Consider the following 25,154-nt stretch of genomic DNA (forward strand, 5'->3'; position numbering starts at 1 on the left):
ATGTACTGTATAACTTTGCTAGGAGGAGTTTGGAGTATATGTAATAAGAAAAAGAGTTTCAACTACATGTGGTCTGGGAATCATTTTAGAAACCAAGAGTATCTTCATTCTAGTAAAAGAAGCAATAATAGCTTGTTAAACAATAACAGCTAATATTCTTTGAGGACTAACTGTACTGTAAACTTTTACATGCATTAATTGATTGAATAATCAAAGTATTAATAGCTTTATGGGCTAGCTACTGTTGTTAACATCTCCAATTTACAGAAGAGCCTACTGAGGCATAAATTGATTCTGTATTTTGCCCAAGCCACACAGCAAGCAGGTCCTGCATCTGTCAGCCCCTTAGTCTGGCTTTTGAGGCCACATACTTTCTTATCAGAATTATCTAGTTAGTTTTCATATGGTGTTGATTATTCATATACCTTGATTTTTTTTACAGGCCTAAATTAACCAATGAAAATATTTTGTAAAACTTCCTGAGCTTTTGAAAGTTGTAGTGTAGGTTCAATAATCTCTATAATTTATGACCCCTATAACTTCCTTAGCTGGAAAGACATGGTTGTATGGAAACATGAGGGTTGTATGGAAACGTATTTCTGATGTTCTATAATGGACAGGATTTATTAGGTACCTTCTGTAAGTGTAAATGATATACCATATATATATTGCCTATTTAACAGATAAGGAAACTGATCTAGTAAGTGGTGAATTTAAGCTGGGTGTCATTTTTATAATTAGTCTGGTCCATCATTTCACTACCATGTGAATTTTGTTGTTCACTATTCAGAGAAGCATTTGCCCAACTAATGGAGACAAAGGCACAAAGTAAAGAAGAATTCTTTTTTGGACACCACTGTTGTTTTTACAATGCCAAGAAATAGAGGAAAACAACAGAATGGGGAAGACTAGAGATCTCTTCAAGAAAATTAGAGATACCAAGGGAACATTTCATGCAAAGATGGGCTCGATAGAGGACAGAAATGGTCTGGACCTAACAGAAGCAGAAGAAATTAAGAAGAGGTGGCAAGAATACATGGAAGAACTGTACAAAAAAGATCTTCACGACCCAGATAATCATGATGGTGTGATCACTAATCTAGAGCCAGACATCTTGGAAAGTGAAGTCAAGTGGGCCTTAGAAAGCATCACTACGAACAAAGCTAGTGGAGGTGATGGAATTCCAATTGAGCTGTTTCAAATCCTGAAAGATGATGCTGTGAAAGTGCTGCACTCGATATGCCAGCAAATTTGGAAAACTCAGCAGTGGCTACAGGACTGGAAAAGGTCAGTTTTCATTCCAATCCCAAAGAAAGGCAATGCCAAAGAATGCTCAAACTACCGCACAATTGCACTCATCTCACATGCTAGTAAAGTAATGCTCAAAATTCTCCAAGCCAGGCTTCAGCAATACGTGAACCGTGAACTCCCTGACGTTCAAGCTGGTTTTAGAAAAGGCAGAGGAACCAGAGATCAAATTGCAAACATCCGCTGGATCATGGAAAAAGCAAGAGAGTTCCAGAAAAACATCTATTTCTGCTTGACTGACTATGCCAAAGTCTTTGACTGTGTGGATCACAATAAACTGTGGAAAATTCTGAAAGAGATGGGAATACCAGACCACCTGACCTGCCTCTTGAGAAATCTGTATGCAGGTCAGGAAGCAACAGTTCGAACTGGACATGGAACAACAGACTGGTTCCAAATTGGAAAAGGAGTACGTCAAGGCTGTATATTGTCACCCTGCTTATTTAACTTCTATGCAGAGCACATCATGAGAAACGCTGGGCTGAAAGAAACACAAGCTGGAATCAAGATTGCCGGGAGAAATATCAATAACCTCAGATATGCAGATGACACCACCCTTATGGCAGAAAGTGAAGAGGAGCTAAAAAGCCTCCTGATGAAAGTGAAAGAGGAGAGTGAAAAAGTTGGCTTAAAGCTCACCATTCAGAAAACGAACATCATGGCATCTGGTCCCATCACTTCATGGGAAATAGATGGGGAAACAGTGGAAACAGTGTCAGACTTTATTTTTGGGGGGCTCCAAAATCACTGCAGATAGTGACTGCAGCCATGAAATTAAAAGACGCTTACTCCTTGGAAGGAAAGTTATGACCAACCTAGATAGTATATTCAAAAGCAGAGACATTAGTTTGCCAACTAAGGTCCGTCTAGTCAAGGCTCTGGTTTTTCCTGTGGTCATGTATGGATGTGAGAGTTGGACTGTGAAGAAGGCTGAGCGCCAAAGAATTGATGCTTTTGAACTGTGGTGTTGGAGAAGACTCTTAAGAGTCCCTTGGACTGCAAGGAGATCCAACCAGTCCATTCTGAAGGAGATCAACCCTGGGATTTCTTTGGAAGGAATGATGCTAAAGCTGAAGCTCCAGTACTTTGCCCACCTCATGAGAAGAGTTGACTCATTGGAAAAGACTCTGATGCTGGGAGGGATTGGGGGCAGGAGGAGAAGGGGAGAACAGAGGATGAGATGGCTGGATGGCATCACGGACTCGATGAACCTGAGTCTGGGTGAACTCTGGGAGATGGTGATGGACAGGGAGGCCTGGCGTGCTGCGATTCATGGGGTCGCAAAGAGTCAGACACGACTGAGTGACTGAACTGAACTGAACTGATTGTTTTTACCCAGTGACCTTTTTCAAGATATTTGTTGGGCCAAACTTTGGGTAGAACATATTTGGGTATACTTGGATCATGGAAAAAGCAAGAGAGGTCCAGAAAAACATCTATTTCTACTTTATTGACTATGCCAAAGCCTTTGACTGTGTGGATCACAATAAACTGTGGAAAATTCTGAAAGAGATGGGGATACCAGACCACCTGACCTGCCTCTTGAGAAACCTATATGCAGGTCAGAAAGCAACAGTTAGAATTGAACATGGAACAACAGACTGGTTCCAAATTGGAAAAGGAGTACGTCAAGGCTGTATATTGTCACCCTGCTTATTTAACTTCTATGCAGAGTACATCATGAGAAACACTGGGCTGGAAGAAGCACCAGCTGGAATCAAGATTGCCGGGAGAAATATCAATAACGTCAAATATGCAGATGACACTACCCTTATGGCAGAAAGTAAAGAAGAACTAAAAAGCCTGTTGATGAAAGAGGAGAGTGAAAAAGTTGGCTTAAAGCTCAACATTCAGAAAACGAAGATCATGGCATCTGGGCCCATCACTTCATGGGAAATAGATGGGAAACAGTGGAAACAGTGTCAGACTTTACTTTTCTGGGCTCCAAAATCACTACAGATGGTGACTGCAGCCATGAAATTAAAAGACGCTTACTCCTTGGAAGGAAAGTTATGACCAACCTAGATAGCATATTTGAAAGCAGAGACATTACTTTGCCAACAAAGGTCCATCTAGTCAAGGCTATGGTTTTCCCTGTGGTCATGTATGGATGTGAGAGTTGGACTGTGAAGAAGGCTGAGCGCCGAAGAATTGATGCTTTTGAACTGTGGTGTTGGAGAAGACTCTTGAGAGTCCCTTGGACTGCAAGGAGATCCAACCAGTCAATTGTAAAGGAGATCAATCCTGAATATTCATTGGAAGGACTGATGCTGAAGCTGAAACTCCCAATACTGTGGCCACCTGATGCAAAGAACCGACTCATTTGAAAATACCCTGATGCTGGAAAAGATTGAAGGCGGGAGAAGGGGACGACAGAGGATGAGATGGTTGGATGGTATCATCGACTCAATGGACCCGAGTTTGAGTAGGCTCTGGGAGTTGGTGATGGACAGAGAAGCCTGGCATGCTGCAGTCCATGGGGTCGCAAAGAGTTGGACATGACTGAGCAACTGAACTGAACTGACTAAATAATAGTTTCAGTAAGCTTAATATTTTACAGTTTAAGAAGGTATTCTAAAAAGAAAAAAATCATTTTATTCTACCAAGGTGTTATTTCAGTAATTAATCATTTGACTTTGTAGTTCATTAATTCGACAAATATTAATTGAGTACCAACTGTGTCTTAGGAACAGGAATTTTAATTTCTGATTTGTTCATTGTTTATCCTGGTGCCCAGGACAGAGCCTGGCATGTACTAGACATTTGTCGTCATCGTTGTTGAGTTGCCCAGTCAAGTCTGACTCTTTGTGACCCCATAGACTGCAGCTTGCCAGGCCTGCCTGTCCCTCACCATCTCCTGGAGTTTGCCCAAGTTCATTGCATCAATGATGCTGTTCAGCCATCTCATCCTCTGACACCCTCTTTTTCTGCCCTCAGTCTTTCCCAGCATCAGGGTCTTTTCAAATGAGTCATCTGTTCACATCAGGTGGCCAAAATATTGGAGTTTCAGCTTTAGCATCAGTCCTTCCAGTGAATATTCAGGGTTGATCTTCCATAAGGTTGACTGGTTTGATCTCCTTGCTGTCCAAGGGACTTTCACGAGTCTTCTCCAGCACCGCAGTTCGAAGGCATCAATTCTTTGGTGTTCTGCCTTCTTTATGGTCTAGCTCTCACAACCACACATGACCACTGGGAACTATTTGAGTGAAGCAATGCATGTTCTTGTGGAGTTTACTTTCTAGTGTATGGGGCACTGCAGGGGCTGTAAAAGAGTACATAGTCTGTACACACTGTATTGGGATGTGTTTGCTAACCCTAGCTGTGCCTGTTCCCAGAGCAAGGTGAACAGTGGCTAATATCAAAGACTACACGTTTTGAAACTATCTTTTTTTTTTTTTTAATCTTTAATTTTTACATGCATTCCCAGACATGAACCCCCCTCCCACCTCCCTCCCCATAACATCTCTCTGGGTCATCCCCATGCACCAGCCCCAAGCATGCTGTATCCTGCGTCAGACATAGACTGGCGATTCGATTCTTCATTTTGAAACTATCTTAACCTCTCTTATTAGGAATGAGAATATAGTTTCCAGAAGCTCCCCAGTAAACTTTTTCTTACTTCTTTTCGAGCCAGGACTGGGTTACATGGTCACAAGGAAGACTCAGAACAGAATGATTATCTGACAGGGTGGATGGGATGAGACTGACTGAGCATAATCCATTCTGTGACCAAATGTGGGTATGAGGGCATGGTGGAAGAGTTGGAGGGAAAGACATTAGGCTGTACTAGTAGTGACCCTTGCAGAATTGGAGAGTTGAATTGGACTGGGCTTACCTTTGTATAGTGCTAGTTTCTAGGTATATAAAGGAGTAAACTGGGAATTTAAACCTACTTGAGAAAAAACCTCAATCTTAACACTTTAAGCAAAAGCCTCATAAATCCTCTTCTTTGGAAGTTCATTTAAAGAATAAGAAAATTATGACTTCCCTGGGGGCTCAGTGGTAAACAATCTCCCTGCCGATGCAGGAGACATTGGCTCGATCCCTGATCTGGGAAGATCACAGATTGTGCACCACAGCATCTAAGTCCGTGCACTGCAACTGCTGAGCCCACGTGCTGCAACTGCTGAAGCCCTCACGCCCTGGAGCCTGTGCTCTGCAACAAGAGACGCCACCACAGTGAGAAGCTCATGCACCTCAACAAAGAGTAGCCCTCGCTTGCTGCAGCTAGAGAGGCTGTGCAGCAATGAAGACTCAGTGCAGCCAAAAATAAATACATAAAATACAATTGTTTTTAAAAAAGAAGAAAATTGTATTTCTTTTTTCACGTGTTCATTAATTCAGAGTTTTCAGGCTTTTATTCTTTCATATGAATTTATCTGGTTAAGGACCTAGTAGAGTAACATTTTGAGAGAAATTCATTGATGGCAGCACCTATCTAGGTACCATCCAGATGCCTGGTTACTTACAATTCTAGTAGAACAGTGAAGAATCCTGAAGTTAAATACATGAGTAAACAGAAGGATGAGAGGTAAATCATTTAGGGGCATCGCTTTGTGGTGCAGGAGATAGACGGATCACAGTCATCCTGAGCTCCAGGAAAAGCTGGGAAAACCAGGGGAGTTCAAGCTTAGGAAATCAGGCTTCAGATGCTGCTCCTGATGTTTCCTAGCTATATAAATTGACAGATTATTTAATTTCTCTGAACCTCAGTCTCCTGATCTGTAAAATGAGGTTATCATGTATGTGATAAGAAGATAGTTGGTTAGGATTAAATAAGATATAGTTTTAAAATAGTTAACATGTTTTCCATGTAATGTTGGGCAGTGTTTCATTTACCGTATAACATACCAAATAAGTGTTGGGCACACACGTAGTAGGTACTCAAATATTACTTCTTTCCTTTTTTTTTTTTTTAAAGATAGATGGTCAACAGGCATTTGTTGAGTTGAAATGAAGTTTCTGATCTGTCACTTGACATGAGAAGGCTGAGAAACAGCAACCATGAAATGATAGAATAGTTTCCAGGCTTTTTAGCCAGACATAGTCTCTTCCTGTAATCCTTTAATAAAATGATTGCAAGTGGTACATTTTGACAGTTTGTGTTGGTGAATCAAGTACCTCTTTATTTAATCAGAGTAAAGACATATTGACTATTTTAACTTGTGCTTATGCTACTGGCTCCCGTATTAAAGCCTGTAATCAATGAAAAATGTGATAATATTTGAGCTCTAGAAGATATGCTGTTTCTGCAGCTTACCAGATAATATAAGGATAAATAAATGATTTTTAAATGCTTCTGTCATATTTTGGTACAATGAAAGATAGTTTCAAAGCCTTGATTTAGTATTCTTAGTATCTGGAGTTGTGTAGGTGCTCAGTATCCTGGTAGTAATTAGCAGTTGCTGAAGAAGCAGGACTGCAGAGTGTCCATACTTACATCTATGAACCAGGGATTTATAAATTGGTTGGCGTGAAATTTTCAACCTCTTTATAGTATGATTCAGTTTTTAAAAATTATTTATCTCTGAAATTTTTGAAAGATGTGCTTTAAGCAAGGCTTAGAAAAATTGACATTTTAAGTGCCTTTAATGGAAAATATCAATAACCTCAGATATGCAGATGACACCACCCTTATGGCAGAAGGTGAAGAGGAACTAAAAAGCTTGTTAATGAAAGTGAAAGAGGAGAGTGAAAAAGTTGGCTTAAAGCTCAACATTCAGAAAACGAAGATCATGGTATCTGGTCCCCTCACTTCATGGGAAATAGGTGGGAAACAGTGGAAATAGTGTCAGACTTTATTTTGGGGGGCTCCAAAATCGCTGCAGGTGGTGACTGCAGCCATGAAATTAAAAGACGCTTACTCCTTGGAAGGAAAGTTATGACCAACCTAGATAGCGTATTCAAAAGCAGAGACATTACTTTGCCAACAAAGGTCTGTCTAGTCAAGGCTATGGTTTTCCCTGTGGTCATGTATGGATGTGAGAGTTGGACTGTGAAGAAAGCTGAGTGCTGAAGAATTGGTGCTTTTGAACTGTGGTGTTGGAGAAGGCTCTTGAGAATCCCTTGGACTGCAAGGAGATCCAACCAGTCCTTCCCTAAAGGCGATCAGTCCTGGGTGTTCATTGGAAGGAGTGATGCTAAAGCTGAAACTCTAGTACTTTGGCCACCTCATGCGAAGAGTTGACTCATTGGGAAAGACCCTAACGCTGGGAGGGATTGGGGGCAGGAGAAGGGGACGACAGAGGATGAGATGGCTGGATGGCATCACTGACTTAATGGACGTGAGTTTGAGTGAACTCCGGGAGTTGGTGATGGACAGGGAGGCCTGGCATGCTGCGATTCATGGGGTCGCAAAGAATTGGACATGACTGAGCGACTGAACTGAACTGAATGGAAAATTTGTGGGTATTGAAATTGAGATTTTATTTTACTTTATTTTTTGAAATTGAGATTTTAAAATAAGATAACAGGACAGCATAAATTACTGAATGGGTATGAGGAGGTGCCTTCATGGATGATTAGTAAACCTAGAAAGAAAGGTGAATTGTAAGAGTGGGATTGAAGGTGACAAAAAGGTTCCCAAGGTATAAAATAAGGATTGAACCCATCTATCTAGCTGTTATAATGAGTTGTTATTTTGCTCAGATGAAGTTACAATTCATAAAGAAAATAGCTTATAAATTGGAAACACTTTAATAGTAATAATTATCCTTTTGTTAGTTGAAAAAAAATTCCCTAAACAAAAGAGTGAACCTTTAATAATGAAGAAAGCAATCATTTTGCCCTATTTGTATTAAAACCCTCTGGATTTTTCTCCCTCAAACCACTCTTCCTTTAGGCTGTTTTTTCTCCAAGTAGCAATTTCATCCTTTCTAGTGGCTTCCCTGGTAGTTCAGCTGGTAAAGAATTGCCTGCAATTCAGGAGACCCCAGTTCGATTCCTGGGTCTGGAAGATCCCCTGGAGAAGGGCTTGGCAACGCACCCCAGTATTCTTGCCTGGAGAATCCTTATGGACAGAGGAGCCTGGCGGGCTACTGTCAATGGGGTAGCACAGTCAAACATAACTGAGCGACCAAGCGCATCACTGTTTAGACCAAAGACTTAGGTGGCAGCCTGGATAATGCTCTTTCTGTCATACCCCACATCCAGTCTTTCACTCTTCTCAGTGTTCTTGCTGCTCCTTACCTGCAGTTAACCACCAGCACCTCTCACCTGAATTATTCCAGCATCTTTTACAGTGGTCTTCCTGCTTCTGGTCTTGTCCTTTGACAGTCTCTTCTCAACATAGCTTTCCTGGTGGCTGAGACAGTAAAGAGTCTGCCTGCAGTGTGGGAGACCCAGGTTCGATCCCTGGGTTGGGAAGATCCCCTGGAGAAGGAAATGGCACTCCACTCCAGTATTCTTGCCTGGAAAATCCCATGGATGGAGGAGCCTGGCAGGCTCCAGTCCATGGGGTCGCAAAGAGTCGGACACAACTGAGTGACTTCACTTCACTCAACGTAGCTGCAGAATAACCTTTTTTTTTTTTTTTTTAAAGGTCAAACTCTGTCTCTCTACTCAAACTCTTCCACTGACTTGCCCCAAACTAAAACCTTCACATCAGTCTACAAGTGTATATGTAATCTGGCTCCCTGGTAGCTTTCTAAACTCGTCTGCTAGCATCCCAGCCTTGATCATTGTGCTGCAGCAGCATTGGCCTTAGGTGTCCTGCACAAGGTCTCACTGAGGGTCTTTGCACTTATCTTTTTCCTGCCTGGAATGTTGTTCCCCAGGTATCCACTTCCTCCCTTTGCTCAGGTGTAGGCTCATGTCACCTCATAACTAAGATCTTAGTCACCTTTTTGAAAGTAGTACTCTCTGTCCTTTCTTGCTTCATTTTCCTCCTAACATTTTGTTCAATATACTATACTCTTTGTTTTTCTGTCTTCCCACTCTGGACTGGGAGATTCATGAGGGCAGGGTTCCCCCCTCTGTTTGTTTACCTAAAACAATATGTGGCAGATGGTATGCACTCAGTAAATATTTATTGATTAATTGAGAAAGCAATTCCATGGCAGTCTGTTGTATCTCTACTGCTGATCTATAGAAGTGAAAGTGTCTCAATCTTGTCCAACTCTGCGACCCCATGGATGTAGCCTGCCAGGCTCCTTTGCCCATGGAATTCTCCAGGCAAGAATACTGGAGTGGGTTGCCATCCCTTCTCCAGGAGGTCTTCTTCACCCAGGAATCGAACCCGAGTCTCCCACATTGCAGCAGATTCTTTACCAACTGAGTCGTGTGAAAGTGAAAGGTACTCAGTTGTGTCTGACTCTGCAACCCCATGCACCATCCATGGGATTATGGGTTTGCTTATTCAGTACATTGCATATAAATATTTGTTCCTTTTTATGGCCAGATAATATTCCATTGTGTTAGATAGCTCACATTTTATTCATCCATTAACGAACTGGTGGACATCTGGCTTGTTTCCACCTTTTGGCATTATGAAGAATGCTGCTGTGTACATTCATCTACAAGTTTTAGTGTAGACATGTTTTCAGTCCTCTTGAGTATATATCAAGGAGTGGAATTGCTAGGTCTCATGGTAAATCTGTATTTAACATTTTCAAAACCTAGATGTCCACCAGCAGAGGAATGGATAAGAAAGCTGTGGTATATATACACAATGGAGTATTACTCAGCCATTAAAAAGAATACATTTGAATCAGTTCTAATGAGGTGGATGATACTGGAGCTGATTATACAGAGTGAAGTAAGCCAGAAAGAAAACACCAGTACAGTATACTAACACATATATATGGAATTTAGAAAGATGGTAACGATAACCCTTTATGCGAGACAGCAAAAGAGACACAGATGTATCCAGCAGTCTTTTGGATTCTGTGGGAGAGGGAGAGAGTGGGCTGATTTGGGAGAATGGCATTGAAACATGTATAATATCATATAAGAAATGAATCACCAGTCTAGGTTAGATGCAGGATACAGGATGCTTGGGGCTGGTGCACTGGGATGACCCAGAGAGATGGTATGGGGAGGGAGGTGGGAGGGGGCTTCAGGATTGGGAACACGTGTACACCTGTGGCGGATTCATGTTGATGTACGGCAAAACCAATACAGTATTGTAAAGTAAAATAAAGTAAAAAAAAAAAACCTGCCCGACAGTTTTCCGAAGGGATTTCACCACTTTACATTCCCAGCAGCATTACCTGTATGTTCCTCCACCCCCACCCCAGAGGAGTAGGGTTGTGGTAAATATGGTTCCCCAGGGAACAGGTGGGAGACAGTCACAAAGGAGACTGGGAGTGTGGCAGTCAGTGTGGAGTAGATGGCTCTCTTGCTTTTCCTCTTCTCTGGTTTGCTTTTGTGGCCTCTACCACCCTGGCTTCCTTGCTAGTCTTGGAACACAGCTCACATGCCCTTGTTCTAAGGTCTTTGTTCTGGGTTTTTGCTCTGCCTGTCAGACTCTTTCCTTCCGTTGTCCTCCAGGTCTTTGTCCATTGTTACCTTTTCAGTGATGCCCCTCCTCCACCCTGTGTAACTTTTGGCCTATGGGTCTCCCCTGCCCAGCTCTGTCACTTACCATGTTTAGAAAAAATAGTGTACTTTTTCTCCTTCCCACTAAAACATACGCCTCATTAGGGCAGAGATTTTGGCAGTGTTCTTCACTGAAAGATCCCTAATATTCCCTGGTAGCTCAGAGGTTAAAGCGTCTGCTTGCAATTCGGGAGACCCGGGTTCGATCCCTGGGTTGGGAAGATTCCCCTGGAGAAGGAAATGGCAACCCACTCCAGTATTCTTGCCTGGAGAATCCCATGGACAGAGGAGCCTGGTGGGCTACAGTCCACAGGGTCGCAAAGAGTCGGACACGACTGAGCGACTTCACTTTCACTTTCACACAGAGTAGGTTTCTGGTAAACATTTGTTGAAAGAATAAATAACTTTTCATATGAGTAAATGCATTTTTTTCTTAAAATAAAAATTAAAGTCGTAGAAGTACACATATGAATACATTCTTAAAAAATTTATTCAATGCAGATAAAGCACAAATTTCCTTTTATCCTGTTCCTGAATCTCACTTTCCTAGAAGTAACCACTGGTAGTGATTTGGATGTGATCTTCCAGATCATTTTAAAGGTATCTGTAGATATATAAAGAAATATATATATTATAGAAATATGTAGTTTTGAATATGTTTATGTTTTACAAATGTGCACACACACAAAAATTGCTATCTACACCCAAAACCTTTTCATCACTCCTAACATAACATCTGTACCCATTAAACTAGCTCGTTCTTTTTAACTCTCATCTTACAGACGTGCCCTAATTTACTGATTGATACTGAGGTTTCTAATTTTTCCTTAGTTACAGACATTGTTGAAGCATGCAATTAGGGTTTTACGCTTTGTACCCATGGGGGTGTTTTCTGTGTTTATGCCGTAAAAGTGAGAACAGTTTAATCTCTTTCTTTGAAATTGTTATGCTGCCTTTTTTTGGGGGAGGGATAGTTTTCTGAAATAGATATTGGAAATTGAATTGCTCAGAAGTTAAGCGAAAGAAGTTATGCAAGTTAAATTCTTTGATGGAATAAAATTCTTTAAAACAGTCATATCCATTTGTGCTCTGTAACTGGTGATAGCAGCATTCATATCTTTGCCCATCTGTGAGTGAAAAATGCTTCATTTTAGCTGTTAAGCATTTTATATGCTTATAAGTCATTTGCATGGAGAAGGCAATGGCACCCCACTCCAGTACTCTTGCCTGGAAAATCCCATGGATGGAGGAGCCTGGTAGGCTGCAGTCCATGGCATCGCTGAGGGTCGGACACGACTGACTTCACTTTCATGCACTGGAAAAGGAAATGGCAACCCACTCCAGTGTTCTTGCCTGGAAAATCCCAGGGACTGGGGAGCCTGGTGGGCTGCCATCTATGGGGTCACACAGAGTTGGACACGACTGAAGCGACTTAGCTTAGCATTTGCATGTCTTTTATAAATCTCCTGTTTGTATCTATTTTACCCCTGTAAGGGTTGTTCTTTTATCTGTATTGATTTATAGGTATTTTCTATAATTATGGCTATTAATTTTTTGTCTATTATTCATAGAGCTGATACTATTTCCTTCTAGTCTATAGTTTGGCTTTGGAAGTGTTTTATGGCATCTTTTTGCTAATCAGAAGTTTTAAATGTTTATGTACTCAAGTATCCATTTTATAGCTTCCTTGATTAAGGAAGTCTACATAACGATATTCTCTTGTGTTTCGCTTTTAATTTGTTTGGAGTCTTAATTTTCATGTTTTGCTCTTTTAATTCACCTGGGATTTATTTTTGTTGCAGCATGAAGTAAGGGTCTAATTTTTTTCTTCCCAAAATGAATAGCCTTTTCTTTATTATTTTGTTCATCCTTTCACAGTTGATGCCATTGTATCACAAACTATTCTCTCATATAAATGGATCTGTTTCTCAACCTTGGTCTATTTTATTGACGTATTTGTCTTTTCTTGCACTAATACCACACTATATAAATATTTTGATAGAAGGAACTAGCTTCGTCATATATCATCTTCTACAAAAATGTAGCTGGATTGTACATTTCCTCTTCTAGATGCATTTAAAAATTAGCTCATCAAGGTGAATAAAATACCTTATTGGTATTTTAATTGTGAAGGAAAACTTTTCTCTAACACAGTTTTAATGGTCAGGTAGTAATAGATTGTATGCTTATGCCATATTTTACTTAAAAATTTCTCATTGTTAGACCAAAATAACCCTTTTAAAATATTACCTGGTAGTTTGACTTCTTAAAAGATTGAGATATAATTGATATAACATTGTATTAAGCCAAGGTATATAAAACTGTAACTTATGTATATATACATATACAGTGCAAAATATATATTGCAAAAATGATTTAATTGTATAAGTTCATATGTATATACTATATCTTCTTCATCTCTCCATAGACACTTAGGTTGCTTCCATATCTTAGCTATTGTAAATAACGGTGCAATGAATGTGGGGGTGTTAAGATATCTTTTTGAGTTAGTGTTTTCATTTTTTTTCACTTCACATACCAGAACTGGAATTCCTGGATCATGTGGTAGTTCTGTTTTTCAATTTTTCAGGAAACTACATATTGTTTTCGTACTGTGCCTTGTTGTTAAGTCGTATCCAGCTCTTTGTGACCCCATGGACTGCAGCAAGCCAGGCTTCCCTGTCCGTCACCATCTCCTGGAAGCTTGCTCAAACTTAGGTCCATTGAATCGGTGATGCCATCCAACCATCTTATCCTCCATCATCCCCTTCTTCTGCCTCCAATCTTTCAAAGCATCAGGGTCTTTTCCAATGAGTCAGTTCTTCGCATCAGGCAAAGTATTGGAGTTTCAGCTTTAGCATCAGTCCTTCCAATGAATATTCAGGACTGATGTCCTTGAGGATTGACTGGTTGGATCTCCTTGCTGTCCAAGGGACTCTCAAGAGTCTTCCCAATACCACAGTTCAAAAACATCAGTTTTTCGGCACTCAGCCTTCTTTATGGTCAAACTCTCACATCCATACTTGATTACTGGAAAAACCATAGCTTTGACTAGACAGACCTTTGTTGGCAAACTGATGTCTCTACTTTTTAATATGCTTTCTAGATTGACCATAGCTTTTCTTCCTCAGAGCAAGCGTCTTTTAATTTCACGGTTGCAGTCACTGTCTGCAGTGATTTTGGAGCCCAAGAAAATAAAATCTGTCATTGTTTCTGTTGTTTCCCTGTCTACTTGTCATGAAGTGATGGGACCAGATGCCATGATCTTGATTGTTTGAATGTTGAGCTTTAAGCCAACTTTTCACTTTCTTTCACTTTCATCAAGAGGCTCTTCAGTTCTCTGCTTTCTGCCATAAGGGTGGTGTCATCTGCATATCTGAGGTTATTGGTATTTCTCCTGGCAATCCTGATTCCAGCTTGTGCTTCCAGCCTGGCATTTCGCATGATGTGCTTTGTGTGTAAGTTAAATAATAAGTGTGACAATATACAAACTTGACATACTCCTTTTCCCAATTTGGAACCAGTCAGTTCTTTCATGTCCTGTTCTAACTGTTGCTTCTTGACCTGCATACAGGTTTCTCAGGAGGCAGCTAAGGTGGTCTGGTATTCCCATTCTCTTTCAGGATTTTCCATAGTTTGTTGTGATCCATATAGTCAACGGATTTAGTGTAGTCAGTGAAGCAGAAATAGATGTTTTTCCGGAATTCTCTTGCTTTTTCTGTGACCCAGTGGATGTTGGCAATTTGATCTCTGGTTCCTCTGCCTTTTCTAAATCCAGCTTGAACATCTGGAAGTTCTTGGTTCATGTACTGTTGAAGCCTAGATTGAAGAATTTTGAGCATTACTTTGCTAGCATGTGAGATGAGTGCAGTTGTGCGGTAGTCTGAACATTCTTTGGCATTGCCTTTCTTTGGGATGGAAATGAAAATGGACCTTTTCCAGTCCTGTGGCCACTGCTGAGTTTTCCAAATTTGCTGGCATATTGAGTGTACTTTCACCGCATCATCTTTTAGGATTTGAAATAACTCAGCTGGAATTCCATCACCTCCACTAGCTTTGTTTGTAGTAATGCTTCCTAAGGCCCACTTGACCTCTCACTCCAGGATCTCTGGCTCTTGGGTGAGTGATCACACCATCATGATTATCTGGGTCATTAAGATCTTTCTAGTATAGTACTTCTGTGTATTCTTGCCACCTCTTCTTAGTATCTTCTACTTCTGCTTTAGGTCCATACCATCTCTGTCCTTTATTGTGCCTATCTTTGCATGAAATGTTTCCTTGATATCGCTGATTTTTTTAAAGAAATCTCTAGTTTTTCCCATCCTATTTTTTCCCTCTATTTCTTTGCATCATTTACTTAGGAAGGCTTTCTTATCTCTCCTTGCTCTTTGGAATTCTGCATTCAGATGGGTATATCTTTCTTTTTTTCCTTTGCCTGTTGCTTCTCTCCTTTTCTCACCTGTTTGTAAGGCCTCCTCAGACAACCAGTTTCCCTTTTTGCATTTCTTCTTGGGGATGGTTTTGATCACTGCTTCCTGTACAGTGTTATGAACCTCCATCCACAGTTCTTCATGCACACTATCAGATCTAATCCCTTGAATCTATTTGTCACGTCCATTGTATAATCATAAGGGATTTGATTTAAGTCATACCTGAATGGTCTAGTGGTTTTCCCAATTTTCTTCAATATAAGTCTGAATTTAGTAATAAGGAGTTCATGATCTCAGCCATAGTCAGCTCCCAGTCTTATTTTTGCTGACTATGTAGAGCTTCTGCATCTTTGGCTGCAAAGAATATGATCAATCTGATTTTGGTATTGACTATCTGGTGATGTACATGTGTAGAGTCGTATCTTGTGTTGTTGGAAGAGGGTGTTTGTTATGACCAGTGCGTTCTCTTGGCAAAACTCTGTTAGCCTTTGCCCTGCTTTGTTCTGTGCTCGTAAGACCAAACTTGCCTGTTATTCCAGGTGTCTCTTGATTTCCTACTTTTGCTTTCCAGCCTCCTATGTTGAAAAGGACACCTTTTTTGGTGTTAGTTCTAGAAAGTCTTGTAGGTCTTCATAGAACCATTCAACTTCAGCTTCTTCAGCATTAGTGGTTGGGGCATAGGCTTGGATTACTGTGATATTGAATGGTTTGTCTTGGAAACAAACAAGAGCAATCCTTCTGTGATTTTTGAGATTGCTCCCAAGTATGGCATTTCAGGCTCTTGTTGACTCTGAGGGTGCCTTTTTTCTCCTAAGGGATTCCTGCCCACACCATGCCTGCACCAGTGTATATTCCCACCAGTAATGCGGAGCAGTTTCCTGTCCTCCACCTCTTTGCCAACACTTGTTATTTTTTTCTTTTTGATGATAGCCATTCCAATAGGTAAGCTGTGAGAGCTCACTGTGGTTTTGTTATCCATTTCCTTAATGATGTGATGCTGAGCACCTTTTAAAAAAATGGTATTCTTCAGGGTAGTCTTTTCTCTTTTTACTAACTTTTTATTTTGTGTTGAAGTATAGTTGATTAGCAGTATTGTTGTGATAGTTTCAGGGGGACAGCAAAGAGACTCAGCCATACGTATACGTGTATTTATTTTCCTCCAAACTTTCTCCCATCCAGACTTCCACAGAACCTTAGGATATTCCTGAGTTGTGGTTTTTGTTGAAAGCTTTTACTGTTTTTGTAAATTAATAAGTACTTATGTGTTCAACTAAGGTAGATATGCCCTGTGTTGTGTTTACATAGTCATGAAAAGTTAAGTTAGTGTCAAATTTAATTTAGATGATCTGAGTGGCTAAGGTTTGTCAACTTAACAGACTTACTTTTATGTTCCTAGTTCAACATGTAGCAGTGGGTGAAAAACAATAACAAACAACTTACTGAAACAATAGAAATTTTCTACTCCTGATAATCAAGTTACATTGGCATTTGACAGATGTAAGATTTAATTTACATAGCCTGTCAAATAGGATGTGCACAAGGTCAGGGAGTGAAGATTAACCATTATGGGGAGTGAAAGACCGACTGAAATTTGCACGTGTTGGGGGACAAAAATACAGTGACTTCACCACTAGCACCCACTGTCGGGAGCAAGCTTAACTTTGCAAATCTGCTCCCAGTGGAACATCTGATTTGCTGAATTGTTTGCATTTACCATATTTACAGCATACTTAAAATTATTACTGACCTTCCATTTGTTGAGTTGAGGGAGAGGAGTGCAAATTCAAACATTTCATTGGGAATTTTCTTTTTAACTGGTAAATATTTACTGAATTAAAACATTTTATTGCAGCCACCAGACATAATAGGTTATATCTTTATAGTCACACTGAGTTTTGTCCTTCCAAAGTGCTTTAAAAGTTTAGCATGTTAAATCATTTGGCTGAGGACTTAAGCTATAGAAATCTCTCTGGCATTATTGTAACTTTTCTCTGCAATAAATATTCTTACTCGATGTTTAATCTTAGCCTTGAAAATCAAGTGCATAATTATGGAGCCGAGTAGTATAAAGGGAAGGGGAAACATCATGTAGCTGTTTGTTGTTCAGATGACTTTTAGATCTTTTAAAAGACCTGTTAAAAAGTAAGTATCCCCCCCCCAAAAAAAAGAAAAGTATCCCGTGGTGATTTTATTTTACACTGATGCTGCTGCTGCTAAGTTGCTTCAGTCATGTCCGACTCTGTGGGACCCCATAGACGGAAGCCCACCAGGCTCCCCCGTCCCTGGGATTCTCCAGGCAAGAACACTGGAGTGGGTTGCCATTTCCTTTTCCAATGTGTGAGAGTGATGTATCATTAAAAACGAAATAGTTAAATTCAGTTTTGTCCTGCCTGGGTTTTGTTGTTTCCTTTGTGTGCCTGTGTATGTTTGACTTCAGAGCTTGTTTTGTACAATTAATTTTGCTTTTTAAATTGTTATTTATATTTCTTAGAGGTGTTTCATATTTTAGAATAGCTATACTTTGGCTTCGGTCTCTTTTATTAGAATCTCCTGTAATAGGCTCCTGTTTCGTTCACTGAAATAATTTTAAATAAGATGAGCAAGATCCAGATAAGTTAGTGGGAGCTTATTTACATAAATAGCTCTTAATGTATTCTGGTCACCACAAGAGGAATTCTAATACTAAAATTGGTAATAAAATAAAGGCAATAAAATAATTTAACATGAATAGGAAATAAATAAAAGGAAATAAATGAAAAGTAAATTACATTTTTACATTTTTCAAGCTCCTGGATATTTTACTGTTTTTTTTTCCCCTCACTGCATGAAAAGACAGCAGACTAGCAATAAAGAAAAGGATCTGCCAGATGTTCTATAGCAAAAGGCTTCATCCCTTTATTTCTTTTGATCCTATTAAGACTATGAACTGACTGTTTATTGGTTAAAAATCTAAGTGATGTTGTAAGATTGAAAAAGTCTCAATCCTTTTTCACAGCTTTGCATGGTGACAGATGGTAACTGGTCTTGTTGTAATGATCGTTTCATATTGTATAAAAAAAATTGAATCACTACACCTGAAACTTAGCTAATATTGTATGTTAATTATAACTCAATTTTTAAAATTTTGTATTCTTAGTTTCACCTGCGTAAGACTTGCATTTCCCCCAACTCATATCTTTTTGGCTTTGAAGATTTATTTATAATAATTATTGCACTATGTAGCTCACTGCACAAAATATGGCAGTGTATTTCAAGAGTTGATGAGTGCAAGCAGTGGGTACTATCTGCAAAGCCTTGTAAACCAACAGAAAATTTTGTTGTATCAGACCCATGACGAAGTTTCAAGACTATATGTTGAGATGACCACTAAATTATTGCTGTAGGAACTTAAAACTGTCAACTGCATAACATTAACTCAGCATTTACTTCTTCATGGTTTATCCCACTTATCAGCTGGTGAGGTAGGTACAATACTGTTAATCCCCACTTTTATAAGTGATATCATTGGCACAAATAAGGCATTTGTTGAAAGTCACATAGCCAAGTAAACAATGGACACAAGATTTTTAAAAGTTAATATAAATTATCCTTCACTTGCTTTTTTTCCACTGGGTGTAAAGATGACATTCCCATAAGCTTTTATATATCTACCTATATTCTTCTAATGGATACAGAGTATTTCCTAGTGTAGGTATTTCATAATATGTGTAGCTATCTCATTCACATTTGATGGTTTTATAGGCTGTTTCTGGTTTTTCATTGTTACAGATAATAATACTAAAGAGATTGGACATATTTTTGTAAGTTTTAACTCTGATTTTTAATGTGAATTAATTACTTATTAATATATGCCCATTTTTTTCTTATTGAATTATAGGAAATTAATCCATTATCTTACATGTTGCTAATATTTTCACCTATCTCAACTATTCTTTTGTTTTTATTGAATATTAATTGACATAACATTATATTAGTTTCAGACACATAGCATAATGATTTGATATTTGTATACATTGTGAATGATTACTGCAGTAAATCTAGTTACATCTGTCATCAAACATAGAAAAAAATTTTTTCTTGTAATGAGAACTTCAGAACTACTCTCTCATCTTTGAATTTTGTTTATGGTGTCTTTTGCCATGTAGAAATTTGATACTTTTATGTTTTTGTCTCCTTTATGGTTTCTCTTTTTGGGTCCAGAGTGATTTTTTTTTTCCGGAGTGACCTTTTTTGAAACAGATTTGATCCTTTCTCCGCCTTAAAAGGGCTTCCCTGATAGCTCATCTGGTAAAGAATCTACCTGTAATGCAGGAGACCCCAGTCCGATTTCTGAGTCGGAAAGATCCACTGGAGAAGGAATAAGCTACCCACTCCAGTATTCTTGGGCTTCTCTTGTGGCTCAACTGGTAAAGAATCTGCCTGCAATGCGGAAGACCTGAGTTCAGTTGGATCCCTGGGTCTGGAAGATCCCCTGGAGGAGGGCACGGCAATGCACTCCGTGGAGAATTCCATGGACAGAGGAACCTGACAGGCTACCTCCATAGAATCGCAAAGAGTCGGACGCAACTGAAGTGACTGAGGACACACACATTGCTTAATTAAAGAAGCCCTTGGTTGCTTCTCATTGAGAGGTAGTATATAATATAGTGCTTGAGGAAATAGGATATGGATGCTTTGCTAGGTTTGAGACCTGGTTTTCCTTCTTACTAGCTGTAGGACACTGGCAGGTACTGCTTGTTCTGTGCTTGTTTCCTCTTGGTGGTTATGGTTACCTTGTCCAGGTGTTGAGAGTATTAAATGGCTTAGTATGTTTAAGTGCTTTGGATAGTACCCACACATGGTAAATCCTCAGTGTGTTCTTTTTTCTCTTCCTGTCCAGTTTGCTTGTGTGCCACTTACCTGATTGGTTCTGATGCTTCAGCCACACGGCCTCCTCTCAGTTCCTCCCTACCTTAGAGCCTTTGTGTGTGCTGCTCCCTATGCCTGGACTGCACTTTCTTTTCTGTCCTTTCTGACTCACTGCAGTTTCCCCTTTGTTGTTCAGTCATTCAGTCGTGTCTGACTCTTTGCAATCCCATGGACTGCAGCACACCAGGGTTCCCTGTCCTTCAGTATCTCCTGGAATTTGCTTGAACTCATGTCCATTGAGTCGGTGATGCCATCCAGCCATCTCATTCTCTGTCACCCCCTTCTCCTCCTGCTCTTAATCTTTTGCAATGAGTCTTTCTTCACATCAGGGGACCACAAGTATTGGAACTTCACCATCAGTCCTCACAGTGAATATTCAGGAAATGTTGGTTTCGTTTAGAATTGACTGGTTTGATCTCTTTGCTGTCCAGTGGACTCTCAAGAGTCTTCTCCCGCACCACAGTTTGAAAGCATCAATTCTTCCACACCCAACCTTTAGTATCACCCTAAATATCCCCCTCACTGCCCCCCGTCCCCCGCTGCCTCCAGCCAGGGGCCGTGTCAGCGTCCTCTTAGTTTTGGTTGGGTCTGCCATTATGTTCTATTTTAGCACCCACTGCTTTTCCTTCTTAGCACTTTAAATAATTGTTTTAAATTGCTAGCTTAAATTTTCTTCCTCCTATTGAAAATAAGCATCATGAATGCAGAAACTAAGTCTCTCTTGGTTACTTTACCTTTACCCCCTGGAATAGTAGATGGTAATGAACTGGTGTTCCATAAATATGGGGAGTGAATGACTTATAGATGGAATGGTATAGTTTAAATGTTTTGGACTTGGAGTAGAAAAGGAAGCTGAGAGAAGAAAGCTTGTTCAGAGGCTTTAAATCTCACTACCAAGTTTATACTCAGTTGTTCCTATCTGTGAAAGTGTGAGTTTTAGTGCTTAAGTTGTATGAAAGGATTTTGGATAACTGGCAGTTACCTCAAATGGGATATCCTTAGTATTAACAGTTATTAATATTTTCTTTCTGCTCAGTAAGAAATTTAGTTTTAAAATCTGAAAAGGATGTTATGCTCATTTTAAATATTTTTAAAATGGACATAATGTAGTCTGTATAAGATAGCATATTTGTCGTGGGTGGAGCTGGAGCTAGAATCTGTTTAAAAGGCTTTTATGAGAATCCATTCCTGGGGATTGAAGACAGATTCAGAATCTTGTTGACAGGTACAGAGGTATTTGCTCTTGTAGGTATCACCTGGGCAGCTGTGGCTGTTGAGTTCCTGTCCCACCGTTATGGTTTTCTGCATTGTTGTCCTTGTGGTCTGTTCACATTGTGCCTTCCGGCAGCAACTTCTTTCTTCTTTCTACTCTATTAGGCATATGTAAAGGCAGTATCTGAGATTGTTTTGCATGTAAGTAAAGCAGGAATAAATAGATTCATCCATGTGCAGCATGGATGGGCCTCAAAAACATGCTGAGTGAAAGAAGCGAGATACAAGAAACCACATACTGTATGATTCCATTGCTGTGACATGTCCAGAAGTGGCAAAATCTCTAGAGACAGAAAGTTGATTAGTGGTTGCCTGAGGCTGGGGATGGAATGGGGATTAACTGCAGGTGGGAAAGAAGTTCTTTTCCAGAGGGATAGAAATATTCTAAAATTGGATTATAGTGATGGTTACACAACTCTGTAAATTTACTAAAGATTATTGAATTGTACACTTAAAATGGAACATTTTGGCATGTGAGTTATAGCCCAATAAAACTTTTTTTTTTTTTTAAGAATAAATGATTCCAGAGCTTATTTTGGAAGAATTGCGCTTTCTTTGTAATTGTAGACAAATATGGTTCATACTTATTGGTTCTGCATAATCTTCTAGGTAAATGAGATGGGAAACTAGATAAAATAATACATTGTATCCTGAATCTTACTAAGAGAGAGCTTTGAAAGCTAAACTCCTCCCCCACTCCCCAGAACTTCATTAAGAATTGGAGTTTTCATGGATAGTCCTGCTCAGTATTATAATCTAAGTTGAAGGGGTAGTGATTCATATATATATATATATATATATATATTTATTTGTTGTGATTTTTAGGTAGTGATTCATATATATATATATATTTATTTGTTGTGATTTTTAGATATCCAGATCTTAATAGCTTGCTCTCTCTGTGTACACACACACACACACACACACACCTTCAAAATTAGAAAAGGTGTCAATTTTTGTCTCTTAATTATGTCTCTTAATTATCTATGCTGCCAGTTTGTTCTTATCTGCCATTTCAACCCACCAGAGTGTTATGTCTTATGAATGAGTAAACACTGGACTGCAGCCTGCTAATGTGTTCTTTTTGATTTTTCAGCACTTTCACTTGGACCCTTCGATGCCCATTGAACAGATGCTTGAGAATTGCAAGTAATCTTCAGATTGTAGCATAACCATAAGGCCTGTCCTCTGTGTGGGGAGGAGCTTACCCATGTGCTGTGGAAATGAACGGGGAGCAGCAGACTGATGCAGGTATCGGTTTTGCTGAGCGGAATCTGTTTTTCAGAGTGCAGAATTCCATTACTCACCTGTGTTACATTGTCAGGCTTATCTTTTTACCACTAAATGGGAAGCTCTTTGAAGATATGAGTTATCTTTCTCTGTACCTGGCACCAGGGGTGCTCAGCCTGTTTGCTGAAAAAGTAAATAACTTTTATGAGCAGACTTCGTTTAAAAAAAAAGTAAATTTATTTTGAAGTAATTATCAATTCATAGGAGCTTGCAAAGATTCTGACAGTCTTCATGTACCCATCACCCAGCTTCTACTATAAGTTACATCTCATTTAAGTATAGTGCAGTATGAAAGCTGGGAAATTGGTATATGTATCAAATGTATGTATTTCTCTATGATTTGTGTAAATTCCTGTAACTGCCACTTCAGTCAAAATATAGAACTATTCCATCGCCACACAGAGCTCCTTTGTACTGCTTCTTCACAGTTACGCTGACTCCTCTTCCCCAGCATTCCCTAACCCAAGGTAACCATTAATCATTTCTTCATTTCTATAATTGTGTCATTTCCTGAATGTTACATAAGTAGAACCACACAGTATGTGACTTTCTGAGATGGGCTTTTTTTCACTCAAAATAATGCCCCTGAGATCCATCCAAATTCTTGACTATATCAGGAATCTGTTCTCTTTTATTGCTTGGTAGTATTCCGTGGATATACTGCCGTTTGGTTAACCATTCATTCATCTGTTGCAGTTCATTTTGGTTGCTTCCAGCTTTTGGCTTTTATGAATAAAGCTGCTATGAATAATCATATACATAAGATTTCATTTTTCTGGGATAAATGCCCAGGAGCACCACTGCTTTCCAGTGTGGCTGTACCATATACATTCTTTCCAGCAATGTATGAGATCTGATTTCTTCACATCCTCACAGCCCTTTGGTATTGTCACTATTTTTACGTAAGTCGTGCTGATAAATTAACAGATCATCTTGGTCTTACTTTGCAGTCCCCTAATGGTTAGTGGTGCTGAACAGGTTCTTACTTGCCATCCCTATATCCTCTTTGGTACCGTGGCATCGTAGTTTTGGCTCATTTATCAGTCATATTGTTTGTTTGCTTTTTAATTAACAACTTTATTGAAGTACTTTTTTTTGAGATACAATTCACATACTATAAAATTTACCATTTGAAAATACACAATTCAGTGGTTTTTAGTATATTCACAAGCACTGCTATTGAATTCCAGAACATTTTCATCACCCCTCACAAGAAACCATTGGCAGTTATTTCTTGCTTAATCCAGCCTCTGGAGATCATGTCTGCTTTCTGTCTCTATAGATTTTACCTAGTCATACTCTTTTTTTATTAATGTTTCCATGGTATATCCTTTTCATCCTTTTACTTTCAGCCTCTGTGAATCATTATATTTGAAGTAAGTTTCTTATAAAACCATATAGTCACTAAAATTTTTTTTCAGTCTTGTAATTGGTGTGTTTAGACCATTTACAGTTAATGTAATTGTCGATATGTTAAGGCTCATGTGTGCCTTTTTTTTAACATCTGTTGGTTTTGTTCATTTGTTTTCTCCATTTTTTGTTCCTTTTCCTATCTTCCTGTGGGGTACTTGAAAGTGTTTTTAGAATTTTGTTTTGATTCGTCTCTACAAATGTGTTCTTCTGTTTTTTTAAGGTTTTGTCTGGTTGAGTCTTTGTTGCTGCGCAGGCTTCTCTGGTTGTGGAGTACAGGGGCTACACTCTAGTTACAGCGCACGGGCGTGTCGTTGGGCTGGCTTCTCTCGTTGCATAGCATAGCCTTCAGGCGCACAGGCTTCAGAAATTGCCGCTTGCAGGCTCTACAGCACTGGGTCAGTAGTTGTGGTGCACAGGCCTAGTTGCCCCATGGCATGTGGGATCTTCCTAGAGCAGAGATCGAACCTATATCCCCTGAGTTGGCAGGCAGATTCTTAACCAATCGATCATCAAGGAAGCCTTTATACTGTTCTTGAGTGTATCTCTTTGTGTAGCTTTTTTAGTGGTTGCTCTAGGTATTATGTATACCTAACATATCCCATTCTGCTGATGTTATCATTTTGTTAGAGTGAAGTGTAGAAATTTTACCTGCTTTTTATATCTCTTTACCTACTCTTATTTATAATAAAACTTGTCTTAAATATTTCTCTACATATTTTGGGAACCACATTAGAAATTGTTAAAATTTGGGGGAACTTCCCTGGCTGTCCAGTGGTTAAGGCTGCACTTCCAGTGCAGGGCATTACAGGTTCCATCCCTGGTCAGGGAACCAGCATCCCACATGCCTTGTGGTGTGGCCCCCCAATTTTTTTTTTTGCTTCAGCTATCAAATATAGTTTTGAAAATTCAAGAGAAGAAAGAAAATGTTTCATAATGATGTTTCCCACTATTTTTATTTTTTCTTCTTTATTCATTCCTGATTTTCCAAGATTCCTT

General features: G+C 39.4%; 1 protein-coding gene across 17 annotated transcripts in view; it reads left to right on the top strand.

Moving 5' to 3' along the window:
• The window catches only part of SFMBT1 (Scm like with four mbt domains 1), a 117,027-nt gene that overhangs the window by 41,364 nt on the left and 50,509 nt on the right, over positions 1-25,154 (top strand). For all 17 annotated transcript variants that reach the window (XM_042236081.2, XM_027958297.3, XM_060402481.1 and 14 more), the window contains one exon: positions 22,552-22,706. In XM_042236081.2, coding sequence (XP_042092015.1) covers positions 22,679-22,706 — 28 coding nt within the window. In that variant the 5' untranslated portion in view covers positions 22,552-22,678. The remainder of the gene's footprint in view (positions 1-22,551; positions 22,707-25,154) is intronic.

Source organism: Ovis aries, chromosome 19 (genome assembly GCF_016772045.2).
Source record: "Ovis aries strain OAR_USU_Benz2616 breed Rambouillet chromosome 19, ARS-UI_Ramb_v3.0, whole genome shotgun sequence".
NCBI classification, from domain to species: domain Eukaryota; kingdom Metazoa; phylum Chordata; class Mammalia; order Artiodactyla; family Bovidae; genus Ovis; species Ovis aries.